The following is a 20,359-nucleotide window of genomic DNA, read 5'->3' as shown; positions in this document are numbered from 1 at the left end:
ATCCTAGCTAGCTAGCTTGCTACCATATTTTGACTAAATTAAATTGACTAAAAATGTAAACGTGCACCCTTTGATGTCCCGAGGACCGAGTTTGGGAAACACTGCAGTAAGCAATCTTAGACAAACTACTAAAGGTGTGTGTGAGCCGAGGCTCACCTGGCTGCAGTGGATCCTCGATGTAGAGCAGGGATGGCCTGTATCCATCCAGCATGCTCTTCTGGACCTCGTCTTTGGAGAGGTAGCAGCCCCCGTCCTTGATCCGGATCCCCGTCTTCAGGTAGTTAAAATGGCGGCCGTACAGCTCAAAGAACTCTATGAGCAGGACGCCAGTGTTGGCGTTGGGACTACAGGCGTCCTCTCTGCTATGGAGCTGAAACACACACACACACACACACACAATACAGTCTATAACTTGTTTCCACCTTAAGAACACATATTAGTAAGAACACTATGTTGCAGGTGACAAATCCAATTTCCCCTCTGGGGATCAATAAAGTTTAGTCAACAGTACAGAAGTAATTACTCCTTGGATGGTTGAGAAAAGGCTGGGAAAATCCTTCATATAATCATTTCACTAGAATACTAGATTGGGGGCCTCCCGGGTGGCGCAGTGGTCTAGGGCACTGCATCGCAGCGCTAGCTGCGCCACCAGAGTCCCTGGGTTCGCGCCCATGCTGCGAAAATCTGGAGCTCTGTCAGAGTGACCATTGGGTTCTTGGTCAACACCCTGACCAAGGCCCTTCTCCCCGATGGCAAAGTTTGGCTGGGCGGCCAGCTCTAGGAAGAGTCTTGGTGGTTCCAAACTTCTTCCATTTAAGGATGATGGAGGCCCCTGTGTTCTTGGGGACCTTCAATACTGCAGAAATGTTTGGATACCCTTCCCCAGATCTGTGCCTCGACACAACCCTGTCTCAGAGCTCTACTGACAATTCCTTCGACCTCATGGCTTGGTTTTTGCTCAGACAAGCACTGTCAACTGTGGGACCTTATTTAGACAGGTGTGTGCCTTTCCAAATCATGTCCAATCAATTTAACTTACAAACGGTGGACTCCATGTTGTAGAAACATCAAGGATGATCAATGGGAACAGGATGCCTGAGCTCAATTTCAAGTCTCATAGCAAACGGTCTGAATACTTATGTACAGTATAGAGAGGAAGGCCACCTACCCACCTGTAAGAAGCTGACAGCAATGAGGAAGAGGCAGTAGGAGCTGATTCCTCCTGTAAACACTTCATTCATGTCTCTTTGTAATAAGAACTGTTTCAGGACTAGCACCAGGTATGGAAGCACAGGATATTTCTGAGGAGAGAGCAAGAGAGAGAGAACTTTAGAACAGCAGTTCAAACCAGGAGAATTGTGCTCGAATACAGATATGAGCTCAAATACGTACGTACACACGTATGCGTGTGTAAGCACACACACTGGGAGCATTGTACCTTTTTATAATCTTTAATGAGGGCAGCCGCTTTGACAGCATTCTTCATGTTGAAACTGATGTCAACTTTGACCTCCGTGAGAGAGTCTGTCAGTTTGATGATTGGCACCTGAAGACAAGGAGAGATCAGATTTGACAGGCATACGGACACAAACACACACACACTTAACAGGCTTTCCTCCACAGACAGGACACAAAACACACACACACACACACACACACACTACACCAACCGTGGCCTTGTCCAGCACTTTGACAGAATTCTCCTCCACCACTTTGTGTTTCCTCAGGGCCTCTTCTAACCTCCACAGAGGGAGGCTGTCTCCTTCCCTGAACTTCCCAAACACCACCAGGTCAATGTCACTGCAACACAAAGAATCACATGATCACAAACTCATGCCAAGGTGGAATATAACGGTTATGAAAACTTTTCAAATGACTTGAAATGGAAGGACAGCTTACCTGGTAGGTAGATAGAGACCTGTGCTGAAACTCCCAAATACCTGAACCTGCAAAGCATTGTTCACAGCATTAGTCAATTAGATTGTGACATTGCATATACAACTCCATGACAGCAACTAGGGATGTGCATCTCACCTTACAAGCACGATTCGATATGCATCTAGATACATGGGCTCCGATACGATACCAGAACGAGTTTGAAACAATTCGATTTGATCGGTGGAGCGAATTGATGCCATTCGGTTTGATACGATGCACTAACAGTTGCTGCATTAACACGATCATTTTACATTCTAAATGAACATCTGATGCTGATGGAACTCAGCTGGATCTGTCTGAGCTCAGTGTGTGTGTATGCGTGTGTGTGTGTGTGTGTGTGTGTGTGTGTGTCAGAGAATGACGTAGTGTGTGAGCTGAGCGATAGATTCACATTCTGCCCTATCTGATTAGGTTGGGCAATTTGTTTTTGTCCTCAAACTTATCGGAAATCCTAATGCACCACTGATTAATTTGTCATATAGCAGATTAAAATAATTTCCTGCCCAGCGCAATGTTCTATATATTGCACGACCATGTCCTCGGTGTGCATAAATTAGAAACGTTTTCTGGTGTCAAACATTATATTAAAACATGTTACAATATTTCAAAGCTGACAAACAGTTATTTAAAATGGTATGATATACAATAGCACCACCTCAAACTGTAAATCAGTCAAGAAAAAAATACTTGTGAAAATGTGCATCTTACACAAAAATCAATGCTTTTCTCCAAAACAATTGCCATTTACAAAATTCATGACGATAAAGGAAAACTCAAATTTCGGCAAGTTTTTCTATATTTTGTAGGGATTGATCTGAAATAAAAATCGAAATACATTTAACTGTGAATGAGTTGCAGGCGTTTTAGTGACCGATGGCATTTTTCTCAAATTCTATGGAATGTTCTGTGATCAGACACCTTATCTGGATAGTATATTAAAAAACATACAGTTGAAGTCAGAAGTTTACATACACCTTAGACAAATACATTTAATCTCAGTTGTTCACAATTCCTGACATTTAATTCCAGTAAACATCTCTGTCTTAGGTCAGTTAGGATCACCACTTTATTTTAAGAATATGAAATGTCAGAATAATAGTAGAGAGAAATATTTATTTCAGCTTTTCTTTCATCACATTCGCAGTGGGTCAGAAGTTTACATACACTCAATTAGTATTTGGTAGCATTGCCTGTAAAATTGTTTAACTTGGGTCAAACGTTTAGGGTAGCCTTCCACAAGCTTCCCACAATAAGTTGGGTGAATTTTGGCCCATTCCTCCTGACAGAGCTGGTGTAACTGAGTCAGGTTTGTAGGCCTCCTTACCCACACACACTTTTTCAGTTCTGCCAAAAAATGTATATGGGATTGAGGTCAGGGCTTTGTGATGGCCACTCCAATACCTTGACTTTGTTGTCCTTAAGCCATTTTGCCACAACTTTGGAAGTATGCTTGGGGTCATTGTCCATTTGGAAGAACCATTTGCAACCAAGCTTTAACTTCCTGACTGATGTCAATTAGCCTATCAGAACCTTCTAAAGCCATGGCATTTTCTGGAATTTTCCAAGCTGTTTAAAAGGCACAGTCAACTTAGTGTATGTAAACTTCTGACCTACTGGAATTGTGATACAGTGAATTATAAGTGAAATAATTGGTCTGTAAACAATTGTTGGAAAAATTACTTGTTTCATGCACAAAGTAGATGTCCTAACCACCTTGTTAACAAACTATAGTTTGTTAACAAGAAATTTGTGGAGTGGTTGAAAAACGAGTTTTAATGACTCCAACCTGAGTACGTAAACTTCCGACTTCAACTGAATATGCACCAAAAATTACAAATAGCATTTAGTCTTACACATGATAAGAAAAGACAAACAAGTGATACAATATTAATAAAACAAGAACTTTATTGAAAGAATAATCTTAGCGGAATACATTATCTCATTCAAACCTGAAAATGAAGCCATTTAAAACCGCTATCATAACCATAACACAACATTCATTTCAGGGCTACATTCATCAGAATTTAACTGGAATGACAAAATATGAACAAATAAGGCATTTAACAATAATTATTAGCTTTTACAACTTCTACATTCAACTAGCATTTAATCTATTACACAAATAGTCCGTACAGGAACAATTCCAAAAGCGCAACATTATTTTACACTCATTACAATTTACAAGTCCTTTACATCCCCAAGGCCATTAGAATCATGAATGAAACAAAGGGAGGCTGGCATGCAGGATGTCTCGGAAAAGAAAGGGAAAACATCCAAGGAAGAAAGGACATGCAGGTGAAGGGACATGCAGGAAAGGGAAACATGCAAAATTACTAGTGAACATCTGAGCTACATCTGAGTCCCTTTACTAGTGCTTATTTCTGCTATGAGCCGCACTCAGATGAGGTCCACAACCTAAAACAACGTCGGTCCTCCACGATGCAAAATCATATGCCACACAAACAAACTGGGTCCTGTTCTCTTTTATCTTTCCTGTAACACAGGAAACACGGCCAACAATTTATAGAGGGCGCCTGTAGACTGGGCATGTGCTGTGTGTGAAAAGATGAGCTTACAGTTTTCACAGACAAAGGTCTGTCAAAAGATACCTGTCATTAACACCAATACCTCCGAACTGATGAGAAAGCGTCTCTGAATGTAATCTGGCAGGAACCAATTTGCTAATTTTCCTTGCCAGGTGCTGCGTGATTACACTGCCTTTCCTGGAGCAAAAGTTAACTGTTGATAACTGCAATGTCAACAAAGTGGGGGGGTTCCATCACTTCTGGGTGTTCTGTAACACATTGGAGGAGTTGATCAACTGATCAAATTATCAAACCTGTCAACCCCACCCATATGTCTATTGTAATCGTGGATTACAACAGGCTGGCGGACCACTTTCCTATACTTGAGTGGAATCATTTGCATTGTGAAAAATTGGGAAGGCAAGTAGCAGTACGTGTGTCGCTCTACTGTATGGCCAATACATTGCCCCCTATCCTACGCCAACACATATCCCCATATGTAAACCTTTAAAGCCTGAAGTGTAGCCTGTGCCAGATGAATGACCCATCATTTAAATCCCCACCTAGTTGGCCACCCTTTCAAATCCTGATCGCCCCTTTGATATGAACATGCACTCACCTAGGTCTACACTTCGCTTTGGCTGATACAGCTTTTTACAAGTCTGTAACACATCTATAGTTACCTTCCAGTTGAAGAGCTTGGCTGAGGCCTCAGCTGGTGGCTCCACTTCCTCTGGCTCCTTGATCTCATTCTCTTCATCCTCGTCTTCTCCAAGTCGCTCAGCATCAGAAAGGCATCTTCCTTTAAGAAGGCCATGCCTTCATTGTCGTCCTCATCCTACAGGGCGTGCGCGGCAATGACCCGCAGCTCATTTGCCATCAGTGTCCTCCTCATAGACAGGGACTGCATTATTCGATGGCACTGGTCCCCTCTGTCCATTTCTAAAACTCAAAGACAAACAAGGAAAATGTACATTTCAAATGTAAAATCAGTGACAACCCCTCCGAAGAATAGCCTAAGATTGACAAAGTTATATTCAGAATACATAAAAATGGGAATCATGAATGAAAGTGATTAGTGTATCCACAAGTTATCAATCGCAAGGACAACTGAACTCAAATCATGATGTTCTGCAGGTGAGAAAGTCTGAGCTCTAAAAAGAGGCTAGAGTTCCTGAGTTGAAATTCAGAGTCGGATGACGGTTCAAAATTACTTTTCCCAGTCAGTGCTCGTTTGTCCCCAGTTATCTTTGAACGAACTTTCCCAGTTTTGAATGCATCAAACGGCAATGGAAGGCAGGCTTCATCAGTACGTCACACACCACTTTGCAATAAGCAACGTTTCAAACTTTAATGTTTTAACACGAGGCAAACGTTCTGATCTGTTGCAGACTCGTTGCTTTTTAAAGTTGTTATTTTACTTAATGTACTGTAGCCTGGGCCTACAGGTTGTATGAATTTGGGCTCTATCGTCCCACAACTGTCCCAGAGTCTGTTTGGAAAAGGCCATCTATTTCTCAACAAGCTGACCAATAGAATAGGTAGCCTAAACTTCTCTACAATAGATTGACATAAGCTAGTGATTTTGCTATTCGTTACTTGTCTTGTTGGCTGAGGAAAAGTAAATGTGGACAGTTATTCTAACATGTCCAAAGTACATATACAGATTTGTTAAGTTATGTAAATATAAATAATTACCATATTCTAAATTGTGATTTCTGTCAGTCTGAGCACTGTGGGTGGACGCCCTAATAAGGTTACGCACCCAACATTTATGGGTCCGGTAAATTTCTCAAATGTCATCAGGGGACAACTACATGGCTATGGGGATATAACTAGCTACTCCTTCCAAAATCATGAGTATTAATATGGAGTTGGTCCCCCCTTTGCTGCTATAACAGTCTCCACTTTTCTGGGAAGGCGTTCCATCAGATTTTGAAAGATTGCTGTGAGGACTTGCTTCTATTCAGCCACGAGAGCATTAGTGAGGTTAGGCACTGATGTTGGGCGATTAGGCCTTGCTCACAGTCCGTATTCCAAATGTGTTCGGTGGGGTTGAGGTCAGGGCTCTGTGCAGGCCAGTCAAGTTCTTCCAAACGTATCTCGACACACCATTTCTGTATGGACCGCGCTTTGTGCACAGTTGCATTATCACGCTGAAACAGGAAAGGGTCTTCCCCCCAAAGTGAAAGCACAGAATCGTCTACAATGCCATTGTATGCTGTAGCAGTAAGATTACCATGTAAAACAGCCCCAGATCATTATTCCTCCTCCAGCAAAATGTACAGTTGGCACTATGCATTAGGGCAGGTAGCGTTCTCTCGTCGGACTGCCAGATGGTGAAGCGTGATTCATCACTTCAGAAAACACGTTTCCGCTGCTCCAAAGTCCAATGATCTTAGGCTTGTGTGCGGCTGAAGCTCCCGATGAACAGTTCTTGTGCTGACGTTGCTTCCACAGGCATTTTGGAACTCGGTAGTGAGTGTTGCAACCGAGGAGACGATTTTTTACACGCTACGTGCTTCAAAACTCGGCAGTCCTGTGAGCTTGTGTGGCCTACCACTTCACGGCTGAGCCGTTGTTGCTCCTAGACATTGCCACTTCACAACAACAGCACTTATAGTTGACTGTGGCAGCTCTAGCAGGGCAGTAATTTCGTATTAGGACCCCTTGACTTTTTCCACATTTTGTTAAGTTACAGCCTCATTCTAAAATGCATTAAATTGACTATTTTCCCAGTCCATGCTGCTGAAAAACATCCACATAGCATGATGCTGCCACCACCATGCTTCACCATAAGGATGGTGCCAGGTTTCCTCCAGACTAGAGCTGTGGCGGTCACAAAATTGTCAGCCGGCGATTGTCAAGCAAATAACTGCCGGCCTCACGGTAGTTGACAATTAACAAACGCATTTAGCATCTCCTGGCTTCCACACACAGCCTACACGCCACTGATGCAAACATTTGGAACATAAACATTTTTTATTTATTTTATTTTTATTTATTTTTAATCCTTGTAATATAGCCTAGACCTTCACAATAATTTCATTATTTTTTTAGACCGGTCTAAAGAAGCATGATATGAAGAAAATGTAGTCTATTTCAGAACAACAGAATAGCATACTCTAAGTTGCCCTGATGTTAGGGGTTGATCTGGCTATGCCAAATGGCTGTGGTCTAAACTAGTTCATTTAGCAGACAAGATTTGCATAGAATTCCAGGGCATTATTATATAGTATGAAGAATACAATTGAACAAAGCTGATTAAATATTTTTTTCTCCAAACGATTTGAGGGTGTGCGCACATGCAGCTATTCTGTGTTGAGCGGTTAAAGAAATAGGTATTAATGTAACTGCAGTTCTGTAAACTTAAGGCTATATGTTTTGATTTTTAATACAATGTAAGGGTGCGACTAATGATTATCTGAAAAAAGTTGCTTGAAAAGGCATGAGCTCTGCGCAGGCTCTACACACTTCATTCGTCTCTCATTTACAATTTGACAAGCACTTGATAGTGGCCGTAATTCACACCAAAACAATCCATACCCTTGGCCCAGAGTGCTGCTTTGTGCCCTTCTTCCCGAGTGCTGCGCGCTCCTAAGCACCTCTCACTCACATGGCTCTCCATCACGTGATCGGGTCTTTCTCACAGGCTACAAGTGAAGACAGACACATCAGGGAAGTAACTGCACGCACCCTTATCCAATTCCGAGGTTCATATTGAAAGAACTGTCCACATTTACTTTTCATCAGCCAACAAACCCACTAGCCTATGTCAATCTACTATCCTACATAGTACAAAAGTCAACCTCCTCTATTCTGTGTGAGAAATAAATATTCCAAACATAGGTCTGGGACAGTAATAGATCCCTAATTAATACAATGATTAGCATAAAAAATATTAGAATAATTACGCAATGTGGCTGACGCAACAGATCAGAACATTTAGCCTAAAATGTTGATAGCCTAAGAGTATATTTCTTCACATTATAAGTGCAGCTATGCACACATTGCAGTAGGCTATAAGCGCAAATGTTTCATTAGCAGTAAAACACCATTATCAAAAGTGAACGCAAATGCGATAAGGCACGTAATGCTTTTATTATAAAAGGTGCATTTTTATGGTGACAATTATCTTCCCCAAACTTAAAACTCGTGCACTACCTATGTATGCCAGTTAGGCTCTAAAACCTTGTAAAGCAGACTAATGTGCTTATTTTTTATTTTTTTGTTATTTGTGATAAAAACCTTATCAAAACATATAGGCCTATGGGCTAGGCTACAAGAGGTGTGTGACAATGATTCTGAAAAATATGCAAAAAAATGGCAGTTTCTTATGCCGGGCAAGTGATAATATATAATTCACAAGCGATTGGCTAATATTGTCAACAATCAAGACTATTCTTGATTTAATCTTGTCTTTACATATACTACATTATAGATGTGTGAAATGTGTTTTGATTTGGAATGGACCATTATCATTTCATGCCAGCCAGGTAGGCTATACTCCTGTCGTAAAAATAAACAATGCGCTTAATATTAGGAAAGTTGAGAATGCCAGTACATACATACAGTGCCTTCGGAAAGCATTCAGACCCTTTGACTTTTTCTACTTTGTTACGTTGCAGCCTTATTCTAAAATGGATTAAATAAAAAATAAAAATCCTCAATCTACACACAATACCCCATTACTAACAAAGAAAAAAAACGTTCAGACATTTTTGCTATGAGACTCGAAATTGAGCTCAGGTGCATCCTGTTTCTACAACTTGATTGGAGTCCACCTGTGGTAAATTCAATTGATTGGACATGATTTGGAAAGGCACACACCTGTCTATATAAGGTCCCACAGTTGACAGTGCATGTCAGAGCAAAAACCAAGCCATGAGATTGAAGGAATTGTCCGTAGAGCTCCGAGACAGGATTGTGTCGAGGCACAGATCTGAGGAACGGCACCAAAACATTTCTGCAGCATTGAAGGTCCCCAAGAACACAGTGAACTCCATTCTGAAATGGAATAAGTTTGGAACCACCAAGACTCTTCCTAGAGCTGGTCGCCCAGCCAACCTGAGCAGTCGTGGGAGAAGAGCATTGGTCAGGGAGGTGACCAAGAACCCCATGGTCATTCTGACAGAGCTCCAGAGTTCCTCTATGGAGATGGTAGAACCTTCCAGAAGGACAACCATCTTTGCAGCACTCCACCAATCAGGCCTTTATGGTAGAGCGGCAAGACGGAAGCCACTCCTCAGTAAAAAGGTACATGACAGCCTCCTTGGAGTTGGCCAAAAGGCACCTAAAGACTCTCAGACCATGAGAAACAGGATTCTCTGGTCTGATGAATCCAAGACTGAACTCTTTGGCCTGAATTACAAGTGTCACGTCTGGAGGAAACCTGGCACCATCTCTACGGTGAAGCATGGTAGTGGCTTGCATCATGCTGTGGGGATGTTTGTCAGTGGCAGAGACTGGGAGACTAGTCAGGATCGAGGCAAAGAGGAATGGAGCAAAGAACAGAGAGACAGGACAACGACCCTAAGCACACAGCCAAGACAACGCAGGAGTGGCTTCGGGACAAGTCGCATCACGTCCTTCAGTGGCCTAGCCAGAGTCCGGCCTTGAACCCGATCATACATCTCTGGGAGAGATCTGAAAATAGCTGTGAAGCAATGCTCCCCATCCAACCTGACAGAGCTTGAGAGGATCTGCAGAGAAGAATGGGATCAACTCCCCAAATATAGGTGTGCCAAGCTTTTAGCGACATACCCAAGAAGACTCGATACTGTAATCGCTGCCAAAGATGCTTCAACAAAGGACTAAATAAAGGGTCTGAATACTTATGTAAATGTGATAGTTCTTCTTTTTCTAAATTAGCCAACATTTCTAAGAACCTGTTTTTGCTTTGTCATTATGGGGTATTGTGTGTAGATTGATGAGAAAAAACAACAATTTAATACATTTTAGAATAAGGCTGAATACTTTCCGAAAACACTGTACATTCCTTCTCAGCACCCCTCTCTCGTTTGGCTGGCTAGCTACGGCCAAAATATAATCACTAGCCAGTTAGTTAAGCTCTAATACCGATTGAGAAATGCATTTTATTTTGTACAGTTATGAAAGAAAACATGAACATCAATAAGGAGAGAAATCAAGTACTGTTAGGCTACCTTGCTCCATTCCATCTTGAGTGACTGACTAGAACAACACAGGCTAACTAGTCATCATAGTTATAGCTAGATTGCTTGTTAGCCACCTAGTTTATCTGAAGATATGTTTTAAAAGCTTTGATTCACTCAATAAAGCTTTTCATGTACTTCAAAAATATTGACGTCATTGAGCAGATATGAACTTTTAACGTAAACTCACCCCATTCCGTACAAATGTGCGCAACCGCGACATTCAAACGAGGCTGCAAAGAAAACTAATGGGACTGTAGTGACTGTGTCGACTTCAAAATCTGGGGTCTGAACTACGTTTCTCTTCAAGTGTTGATCGACATGTAATGACTCTATAGTATTGGAGAAAAGTTGCAAAAAACTGACCCTCCGTTACTTCTTGACGTGTCATGCCGTAACGTACCACCCGTATAAAGCAACTATTTCTGTCTTACAATCTCTCTCCACCAGGTGTAGCACTTCTCTCATTGTATAAAAACAAGAAATGGAAGAAATGACGGGGGTAAGGGATACCTAGTAGTTTTTTGCGTCATCACTGTAAGCGATCATGACTCTCAAAGCCGCTGTTTACTTCTGAAGATCACTTTAGCACCGCCCTAAAAACCCGATTCATATTCGACACAAACCTTCAAATAGGTATGTAATGACACATTATATAAACTCTTTATAGTGTTTTATTTACATTTTAGAGGCGATAAGGTGATAAGTTGGACAGATCGAGCGAAAAAAATTCAATTTTCCCACACATCTCCTCACTATCACTATCACACATTAGTTTTGCTTCCCCACCCGCCATTTTTAAAAAGACGCGACGTAGCTCATTGCCTTCTTGAATTATGCAGAAACGGGCAGCGTGGAGGTCATGTCATTAATCTTATTGGAAAGGGGAGAAATTGTACTTTACAATGGTATTGACATTACAGTTGATCTGGAAGTATTACGTTTTTGGAGCGCTAAAATAAATGTAAATTGTACGGACCAAGGCGATGTACAAAAGTGAGTGAGTTTACATTACCTCAGATAGAAAGTCAACTCACTTTCAAGCAGATTTTACTTTTCAAGTCTACTCGGCTTGGTAGCTAGTTAGCTCACCAGGCGTCAAAAGCTCATTTTGCAGACGAACATCTTATCAATCGGAAAAAGTACTCTAAAATGCAAATATCATTATTAACATAAAACAAATTATATACAGTTTCTTACCTTGATATTGTTGTCCAAATCGGAATGATGGCGCTGCCAAAGTTGGTCATAACCTATCCGATTGAGTGGGGGAGAAACGCCTCCCTGTGCCAGCAGCGTCAAATGAGCCATTTTCGTGTTGAGTTTAACCTTGAGAGAAAGCCTAATTCCCACCCATGAACCCCTTAACCAATCATATATCGTTGATGCAGACATTATAACCTATCAAAAGAGGGGTTTTGGTCCCGTGTGGCTCAGTTGGTAGAGCATGGCGCTTGCAACGCCAGGGTTGTGGGTTCATTTCCCACGGGGGGACCAGGATGAATATGTATGAACTTTCCAATTTGTAAGTCGCTCTGGATAAGAGCGTCTGCTAAAATGACTTAAATGTAAATGTAAATGTTTTATGTACACCTACTCATTGAAGGGTTTTTCATTCTTTTTTACTATTTTATACTTTGTAGAATAATAGTGAAGACATAAACTATGAAATAACACATGGAATCATGTAGTAACCAAAAAATGGTTAAACAAATAAAAATATTTTTGAAATTTGAGATTCTTCAAAGTAGCCACCCTTTGCCTTGACAGCTTTGCACACTCTTGGCATTCTCTCAACCAGCTTCATGAGGTAGTCACATATAATGCAGTTCAATTAACAGGTGTGCCTTGTTAAAAGTTAATTTGGGGCATTTCGTAGAGGTTAATGCGTTTGAGCCATTCAGTTGTGTTGTTACAAGGTAGGAGATAGGTACAGAAGATAACCCTATTGTGTAAAAGACTACGTCCACATTATGGCAAGAACAGCGCAAATAAGCAAAGAAAAACGACAGTCCATTACTTTAAGACATGAAGGCCAGTCAATGCGGAACATTTCAAGAACTTTGAACGTTTCTTCAAGTGCAGTCGCAAAAACCATCAAATCGCTATAATGAAACTGGCTCTCATGAGGACCGCCAAATGAAAGGAAGACCCAGAGTTACCTCTACTACAGAGGATAAGTTAATTAGAGTTGCCAGCCTCAGAAAATCGGCAATTAACTGCACCTCAGATTGCAGCCCAAATAAATGTTTCAGAGTTCAAGTAACAGACACATCTCAACATCAACTGTACAGAGGAGACTACGTGAATCAGGCCGGCGTGAATCAGAAACCACTACGAAAGGAATCACGAGCAATAGATAGACTGGTGGAAATCTGTCCTTTGGTCTGATGAGTGGAAAATCTGAAATTTTTGGTTCCAACCCCCGTGTCTTTGTGAGACGCAGAGTAGGAGAGCGGATGATCTCCGCATGTGTGGTTCCCACCGTGAAGCATGGAGGAGGAGGTGCGATGGTGCTTTACTGGTGACACAGAATTCAAGGCACACTTAACTAGCATAACTACCATAGCATTCTACAGCGATATGCTATCTGGTTTGCGCTTAGTGGGACTATCATTTGTTTTTCAACAGGACAATAACCCAACACACCTCCAGGCTGTGTAAGGGCTATTTGACCAAGAAGGAGAGTGATGGAGTGCTGCATCAGATGACCTGGCCTCCACAATCACCCGACCTCAATCCAATTGAGATGGTTTGGGATGAGTTGGACCGCAGAGTGAAGGAAAAGAAGCCAACAAGTGCTCAGCATATGTGGGAACTCCTTCAAGACTGTTGGAAAAGCATTCTAGTCCCTATACCCCCATATGCCATGTTTCGAAATATTCAGACAGACGAATTAAAAGTAAGTTTACATTGTAATACTTCTGACAGCCAACTTCCTACCTCTGCCCACAACTTCCGGACTTTATAGCACTCCCAGAAAGCATGGCCTATTGAGTCATTCTTAGTTTGATACTTAATACATGACTCTGCTGTTATGCTATAGAATTTGTGATTTTTGTCTCTTGTATAATACATTCTATAAATTAGTTTATACTGGATTAAGCAATTAACCGTTATTTTGTTAGTTATATGCCAACTTTCCCTCCATCTTGTGCCAGCAGTTCTTTTTAAATGTTGGTTCCAATATTATAATATTTTTATATTGTCATGGAAATTAATGTATTTCCTGTTACTAAGTAATGTACTACTTCTATGCCTTTAGGTTTTCCATGTGGACCAATTTATTGGTGAATTGTGAAAAGCTACCCAAGAATTGTTCCATAGGGGTGTGTTTTTAGGGAGTGATATTGACAACCATCGGGAACATGTTTCTGATATTTTAATGGACGGGCTGGAAAGGGTTCAAATGTTTTGAGCTAGTAATCTGTCAATATTTAGCTTTAGAAATTATCTATGGAAACATAGGCAATAAATATAACACAGCTTTGGATTTCACCAGTCTCAGAGCGAATGGTTTTGACCGTTTGGAACTTTGAGGAGAGCTGCTTGCTTCTCCCGTTCCCGACCAGTCCTGCTTGCAAAAATGATTGCTGTCCTTGTTATGAAACTCCACCTTTACACTGTTCATGTAAATGTTACCAAATGCAATGACTCTTTAAAGCAGAACTACCAAAAATATTTTGTACGGTGAACCTGACAATCGAAAAGCCCCAATCAGCAGTTAGATGTGCAATCAGCAAGACATGAGTTGTGTTCCTTCCGGTAGTCTACACAGCTCTGCCGGTAAAACACAATTTTCCACAGCGCATTTGGTAACAATGGCCCAACAACTTACATGGGGTTGCCCCTCAATTAATAAAGCCTATTTTTAATATTACAAAAGCCATTTTACAAACATCTGAATGCTGAAGGTGCCGCGCAGATGTAGCCTACGAATATAAAACAGGGATAGGGTAAGCCTACCTCTCGTTGAGAGCAGCTGAGTCTCGCGCACTGTGCGCACATTTCTCATCTGACTTGTAGATCAATGTCATACGGTGTTAACGTGCATAAAAATGTGATAGGCTGAAGGAGAGGACGCATGAATTCAGTCACAACAGATTAGAGGTATTTCGTAATAATGAGTAAAAAACATTTGCGAACCTGTGATTCCTAATGTTTTAATTGGTTTTCTTACCGATGCATGCTTCATTTGGATCGTTTTAGGCTCCCGCGGACCGATGCACTCGCATGTTAAACATTTGAACCGGGGACCAATACGTTCTGGTGAATCGTTACATCCCTAACAGCAACCATAAGCTATAACATTATCATACTGGTATCCATTGGTATCCAAATGTAATCAGAAATACTACACCATTTCAAATCCAATAAATAACTGGACAAGGAAGTCAATGGTCAAGGGGTTTACATGTTTTACTACAGTGAAAGTGATTGACTTACGTCAGCAGTGGGCCAAAGGTCCTTAATGACCCTCTCTATCCTCTCCACCACCTCCCTCCTCATCCTCTCCTCCTCTGGCCGCGGAGACATGTAGGCATAGAAATCCTGGATCTCCTCATGGAGCCTACAAAGTCAGAGACACACACCGTGGTTAGAACACGTGTGAAATCCCTAAAATGTAATGCAGTCAGGGGTTCCCTGGCAAAGCTAGGAAACTGAAAAAACACAGACAACCTACAACTTTTCACACGATTCATTCCTTTAAATTTGCTTATTTCAAGTCTAGAGCTTATTGAGAAACAAATAGGCTAGACACCCATTACATTTGATATGTTTGTTATAGCCAACTAATCCCATAGCACTACAGTATGTAGACTAGAAGTGGCCTTCAGTCTGTCAGTGTGCTATGAAGCCTGTGATTACAGAGCAGGGAGTTACTATAAATACACTCTAGTGGACACATATGCAACTATACCAAAAGAGCAGCAGTGTGTATTCCCAGGAGGACATGTAATGTGCGCCAGCCCAGCCAGCTGCTTTTCAATATGTCATCCAGAGTAATAACGTACTTTGAATAACCCTCTTCTGCATGGTGTACCAGGAAAGGTTATCTGCTGCATTACGCTAGGCCATGGGTCTCCAACCTTTTCTAGCATGAGAGCTACTTAATTCTTTTTTTTTTTTTTTTTTTTAACATATTTTAAATTTCTTTCAAATAGGCAGATTCTTATCCTTTCCCTTGCTACTCTTCCCCATGTCATTTGTGTACAAGAGAAAGTAGCACACTGTTGTTTTCTGTCAATATACCTGGTAAAATAATGGTTAATAAACTGTCAAAATCTGAGATTTACCCCCCAAATTCTGTCATTTTCTGTTTTTCACTTTCAAAATGACAATTGTTTATAAAGAAACAATGGAATTGGAATGTTGAGTCCATGTCAATGCTTAAAATCACATCAGCACACAATTTGTTTTAGATCTGGAAGAAAAAAAAGTATTTTTTGACTTGGCCATTTAATTGCATATCTAGCGAGTGAGTAATGTGTCAGTCTAGCAATGGCTCTGTACTGCTGCTGCTCATTTCATGACAAAGTTATCAAACAACAAATAGATACAAATGCTACACAGTGCCTTCGGAAAGTATTCAGACCCCTTGACTTTTTCCACATTTTGTTACATTACAGCCTTATCCTAAAATGTATTAAATAGTTTCTCATCAATCTACACACAATACCCCATAATGACAAAGCAAAAACAGGTTGAGAAATGTTTGCTAATTTATACAAAAAAATTAAATATACATAAATACTCAGACTCTTTACTCAGTACTTTGTTGAAGCACCTTTGGCAGCGATTAGAGCATCAAGTCTTCTTGGGTATGATGCTACAAGCTTGGCACACCTGTATTTGGGGAGTTTATCCCATTCTTCTCTGCAGAACCTCTCAAGCTCTGTCAGGTTGAATGGGGAGCATTGCTGCACAGCTATTTTCAGATCTCTCCAGAGATGTTCAATCGGGTTCAAGTCCGGGCTTTGGCTGGGCCACTCAAGGACATTCAGAGACTTTTCCTGAAGCCACTCCTGTGTTGTCTTGGCTCTGTGCTTAGGGTTGTTGTCCTGTTGGAAGGTGAACATTCGCCCCAATCCGAGATCCTGAGCACTCTGGAGCAGGTTTTTATCAAGGATCTCTCTGTACTTTGCTCTGTTCATCTTTCCCTTGATCCTGACTAGTCTCCCAGTCCCGGCCACTGAAAACCATTCCCCCACAGCATGATGCTGCCATCACCTTGCTTCACCGTAGGGATGGTGCCAGGTTTCCTCCAGATGTTTCGCTTGACATTCAGGCCAAAGACTTCAGTCTTGGTTTCATCAGACCAGAGAATTGTATTTCTCATGGTCTGAGAGTCTTTAGGTGACTTTTACTGAGGAATGGCTTCCATCTGTCTAATCTTCCATGAATGCCTGATTGGTGGAGTGATGCAGAGATGGTTGTCCTTCTGGAAGTTCTCCCATATCTACAGAGGAACTCTGGAGCTCTGTCAGAGTGATTATCGGGTCCTTGGTCACCTCTCTGACCAAGGCCCTTCTCCCCTGATTGCCCGGTTTGGCCTGGCAGCCAGCTCTAGGAAGTGTCTTAGTGGTTACAAACTTCTTGCATTTAAGAATGATGGAGGCCAATATGTTTTTGAGGACGTTCAATGCTGCACACATTTTTTGGTACCTTTCCCCAGATCTGCGCCTCGACACAATCTTGTTTCTGAGCTCTACGGACAATTCCTTGGTTTTTGCTCTGATATGCACTGTCAACTGTGGGACCTTGTGTGTGTGTGTATATATATATACACATATACACACACACACACACACACAGGTGTGTGCCTTTCCAAATCATGTTCAATCAATTGAATTTACCACAGGTGGACTCCAATCAAGTTGTAGAAACATCTCAAGGATGATCAATGGAAACAGGATGCACCGGAGCTCAATTTCAAGTCTCATAGTAAAGGGTCTGAACACTTACGTAAATTTGAGAGTTAAAAAAAAAAAATTATACATTTGCAAATATTTCTGAGAATCGATTAATCCATTTTATAATAAGGCTGTAATGTAACAAAATGTGGAAAAAGTGAAAGGGTCTGACTACTTTCTGAATGCACTGTACAAGACTAACTAGATAGCTGTATGGCATCTGTGTTGGCTCTAAGATCACATTAACTAAGGCTTTCTCTGTGCTGTGGTTGTTACGAAAACCAGATTGGAATTTTTCTAAAATAAAGTTGGGACTTAAAAATAACAAATTTCTCCAGATTTTTTTTGCTTAACAATGGAAGGTTGGAAATTGGCTGAAAATTTGCTAAAATCAGAAGAATCTAGATTACTTTTTTCAGAAGGGGTTTCACCATAGCAGTTTTTAGTGCAGTGGAGAAAGTGCCTGTGAACAGTTAGAGATTAACAACAGCTTGCACTTCTTCAGATATGAAGAAGGTGGTGGGGATAGGATCGAGAAGGCAGGTAGAAGGCTTAAATTGTGATATCACTTTCCGGTGCACGTCTGTGCTAACCAGAGAAAATAAATCCATAGTGCCTTTGCGTGGTAGACTGGGACACATATCAAAATTCTCACCGGGTCTTGCTTGACTGATACCCAGCCTAATGTTAGTTATCTCTGTAATATGTTGCAAACTCATTACATTTAGATGTGGAGGAAAGTTCAAAGGTTTGCGGGGGTAGGATTTATCAAGCCATCAATGGTCGAGTAGAGCGCTCCCTGATTATTCTGATAGTGAGCAAGTTATAAAAATGAGGCTGTCTGACATTTCTAAATTGCCTTGTTATATGCCAAGTTGCCCATATTTTGCAATTAAAGTTATCAACTAAATCATCACAAGAGGAAGGCAGAATAGGTGATGGAGTATTGTCCATACACTCCAAATCTGTAGCAACTTCAGAGGTAAGATAGCATTTCTTATTACCCTGTGCAATAAGCAACAAGGTAGTAAAAAATACACAGTGGTGATCAGATAAAGCAACATCAACAATAGAGGATATGTCAGTAGAAAGCCCTTTGGTAATAACCAGGTCCAGAGTATGGCTGCATTTATGGGTGGGCCTAGTAACATGTTGGATAAAATCCATAGAGCTCAAAAGATTCAGAAATGAAATGGCTATGGAGTCAGTATCTTGGTCAACATGAATATTAAAAGCACCCAACAGTTATTTTATCAAAGTTAAGACAATAGTTCAGTTAAATCAGTAAAGAAAAGTGGGGCAGTGTTTTGGCAGTGGTAGAAAAAGTACCCAACTGTCATACTTCTGTAAAAGTAATAGTAAATGACTCAAGTAAAAGTAACCCAGTAAAATACTACTTAAGTAAAAGTTTAAATGTATTTGGTTCAATATACTTAAGTACCAAAAGAAAATGTAAATCGCTAAAATTTACATAAGTATCAAAAGTAAAAGTAAAAATAATTTCAAATTCCTTATATTAAGCAAACCAGACGGCACTAAACGTAATTTTTTTAAACGTGCGGATAGCAAGGGCACACTCCAACATTCAGACATGATTTACAAACAAAGTATGTGTGTTTAACGAGTCCACCAGATCAGAGGCAGTAGGGATGACTAGGGATGTTTGTTGAGAAGTGCAGGAATTGGACCATTTTCCTGAGCTGCTAAGCACTCAAAATGTAACGAGTGCTTTGGGTGTCAAGGAAAATGTATGGAGTAAAAAACAATAGAGCATGATGCTCAAAAGATTCAAAGTCGCCAAACAAAATGGTCTTACAGCTGAGAGCATTAGAAAAAAATAGAGTCTGTCCCCCCCCACCCATTTTCCCTTTTCTGATAGAGTATGAAAAGCTGTAGTCCGGGTGGGGGGAATGGGTTGGAATAACTTATTAACGTTACAACCATGTTTTCTGACAGTCTCTTATCTATCAGAATGGTAGGAGATGACAGTGTATACACTCACTAGAAGGCAAAGTTAAAAGGCACATAAAATTAGGTTACTCACAATAACCATAGTGCCATTTCAACAGGAGTGGATATGCTTTCCAAGTTCTGTTGCTTATTCTGACAGGGCGAACTGGAGCACTTAATAGACTCTGCCCGTCAGTCTCAAAACAGTTTGCGATGTTACTGGAAATAATCATGGAACTCCTGCGGTTAGGGCGAATCTTGTCTGTTTTTTGTTTTTTTTAAGTGCTTGTTGATCCCACAGCAAATCAAAGTTGTCACAAAAATAAACATTCCTGTCATTACAAAGTTTCTTTATGTACTCGTTCAGGGCAAAGAGTCGGCTGAAAAGTTACGAACCCCTTCGGCAACACGGGAGGGGGCCAGAGATAATTATTATCTTCCCTGTGCTAGCGAGGGAGTTTCGAAAATGTTTCTCAGATCGCCTAGGAAAAAAGGTAGTTAAAACCGGTGTGAGTGAGGATGGTGTCAATATTGGAGTAGTTGGCCAGAACCGTGGGCAGGAGGGAGTTGATGTCATGGACACAGGCTCCTGGGTGACAGTGGACCTTGGTCAGTCCACAGATCGTAAGCAGGCCAAAATCGCTCACCGTCGAGCTGCCCACAATAATGGTGGTGATGGAATCTGATGGGGAAGCGATCTGCTGAACAGTGGTGGCTGTTAGGGAGGGTGCCACTGGGCAGCTGCCGGCTGTTAGTATACACCCAGGATCCGCGCAGACTCCTGGGGCTGGTAGGTCCGTCTCAAGAGGGGCAAAGCTGTTAGATAGATGGATTGGATCTTATCAGATAGATGAAAGTG

The 20,359-nt window shown here is 41.2% G+C and overlaps 1 protein-coding gene across 2 annotated transcripts in view; it reads right to left on the bottom strand.

Annotated features, from left to right (window-relative positions):
- LOC129866729 (terminal nucleotidyltransferase 4B-like) overlaps window positions 1-20,359 on the bottom strand; it is a 36,935-nt gene that overhangs the window by 14,022 nt on the left and 2,554 nt on the right. The window contains exons 1-7 of one of the 2 annotated variants that reach the window (XM_055939565.1): window positions 19,595-20,002; window positions 15,083-15,206; window positions 1,900-1,946; window positions 1,671-1,800; window positions 1,439-1,546; window positions 1,173-1,301; window positions 157-370 (exon numbers count right to left, since the gene is read on the bottom strand). In XM_055939565.1, the coding sequence (XP_055795540.1) occupies window positions 157-370; window positions 1,173-1,301; window positions 1,439-1,546; window positions 1,671-1,800; window positions 1,900-1,946; window positions 15,083-15,206; window positions 19,595-19,611 (769 nt within the window). In that variant the 5' untranslated portion in view covers window positions 19,612-20,002. Of the gene's footprint in view, window positions 1-156; window positions 371-1,172; window positions 1,302-1,438; window positions 1,547-1,670; window positions 1,801-1,899; window positions 1,947-15,082; window positions 15,207-19,594; window positions 20,003-20,359 lie in introns of those variants that run through there. The other variant, XM_055939564.1, reaches the window with a different exon arrangement.

Source organism: Salvelinus fontinalis, chromosome 12 (assembly GCF_029448725.1).
Source record: "Salvelinus fontinalis isolate EN_2023a chromosome 12, ASM2944872v1, whole genome shotgun sequence".
NCBI classification, from domain to species: domain Eukaryota; kingdom Metazoa; phylum Chordata; class Actinopteri; order Salmoniformes; family Salmonidae; genus Salvelinus; species Salvelinus fontinalis.
The sequence above is the reverse complement of the archived record's forward strand: the minus strand, read 5'-3'. Positions and strand labels throughout refer to the sequence as shown.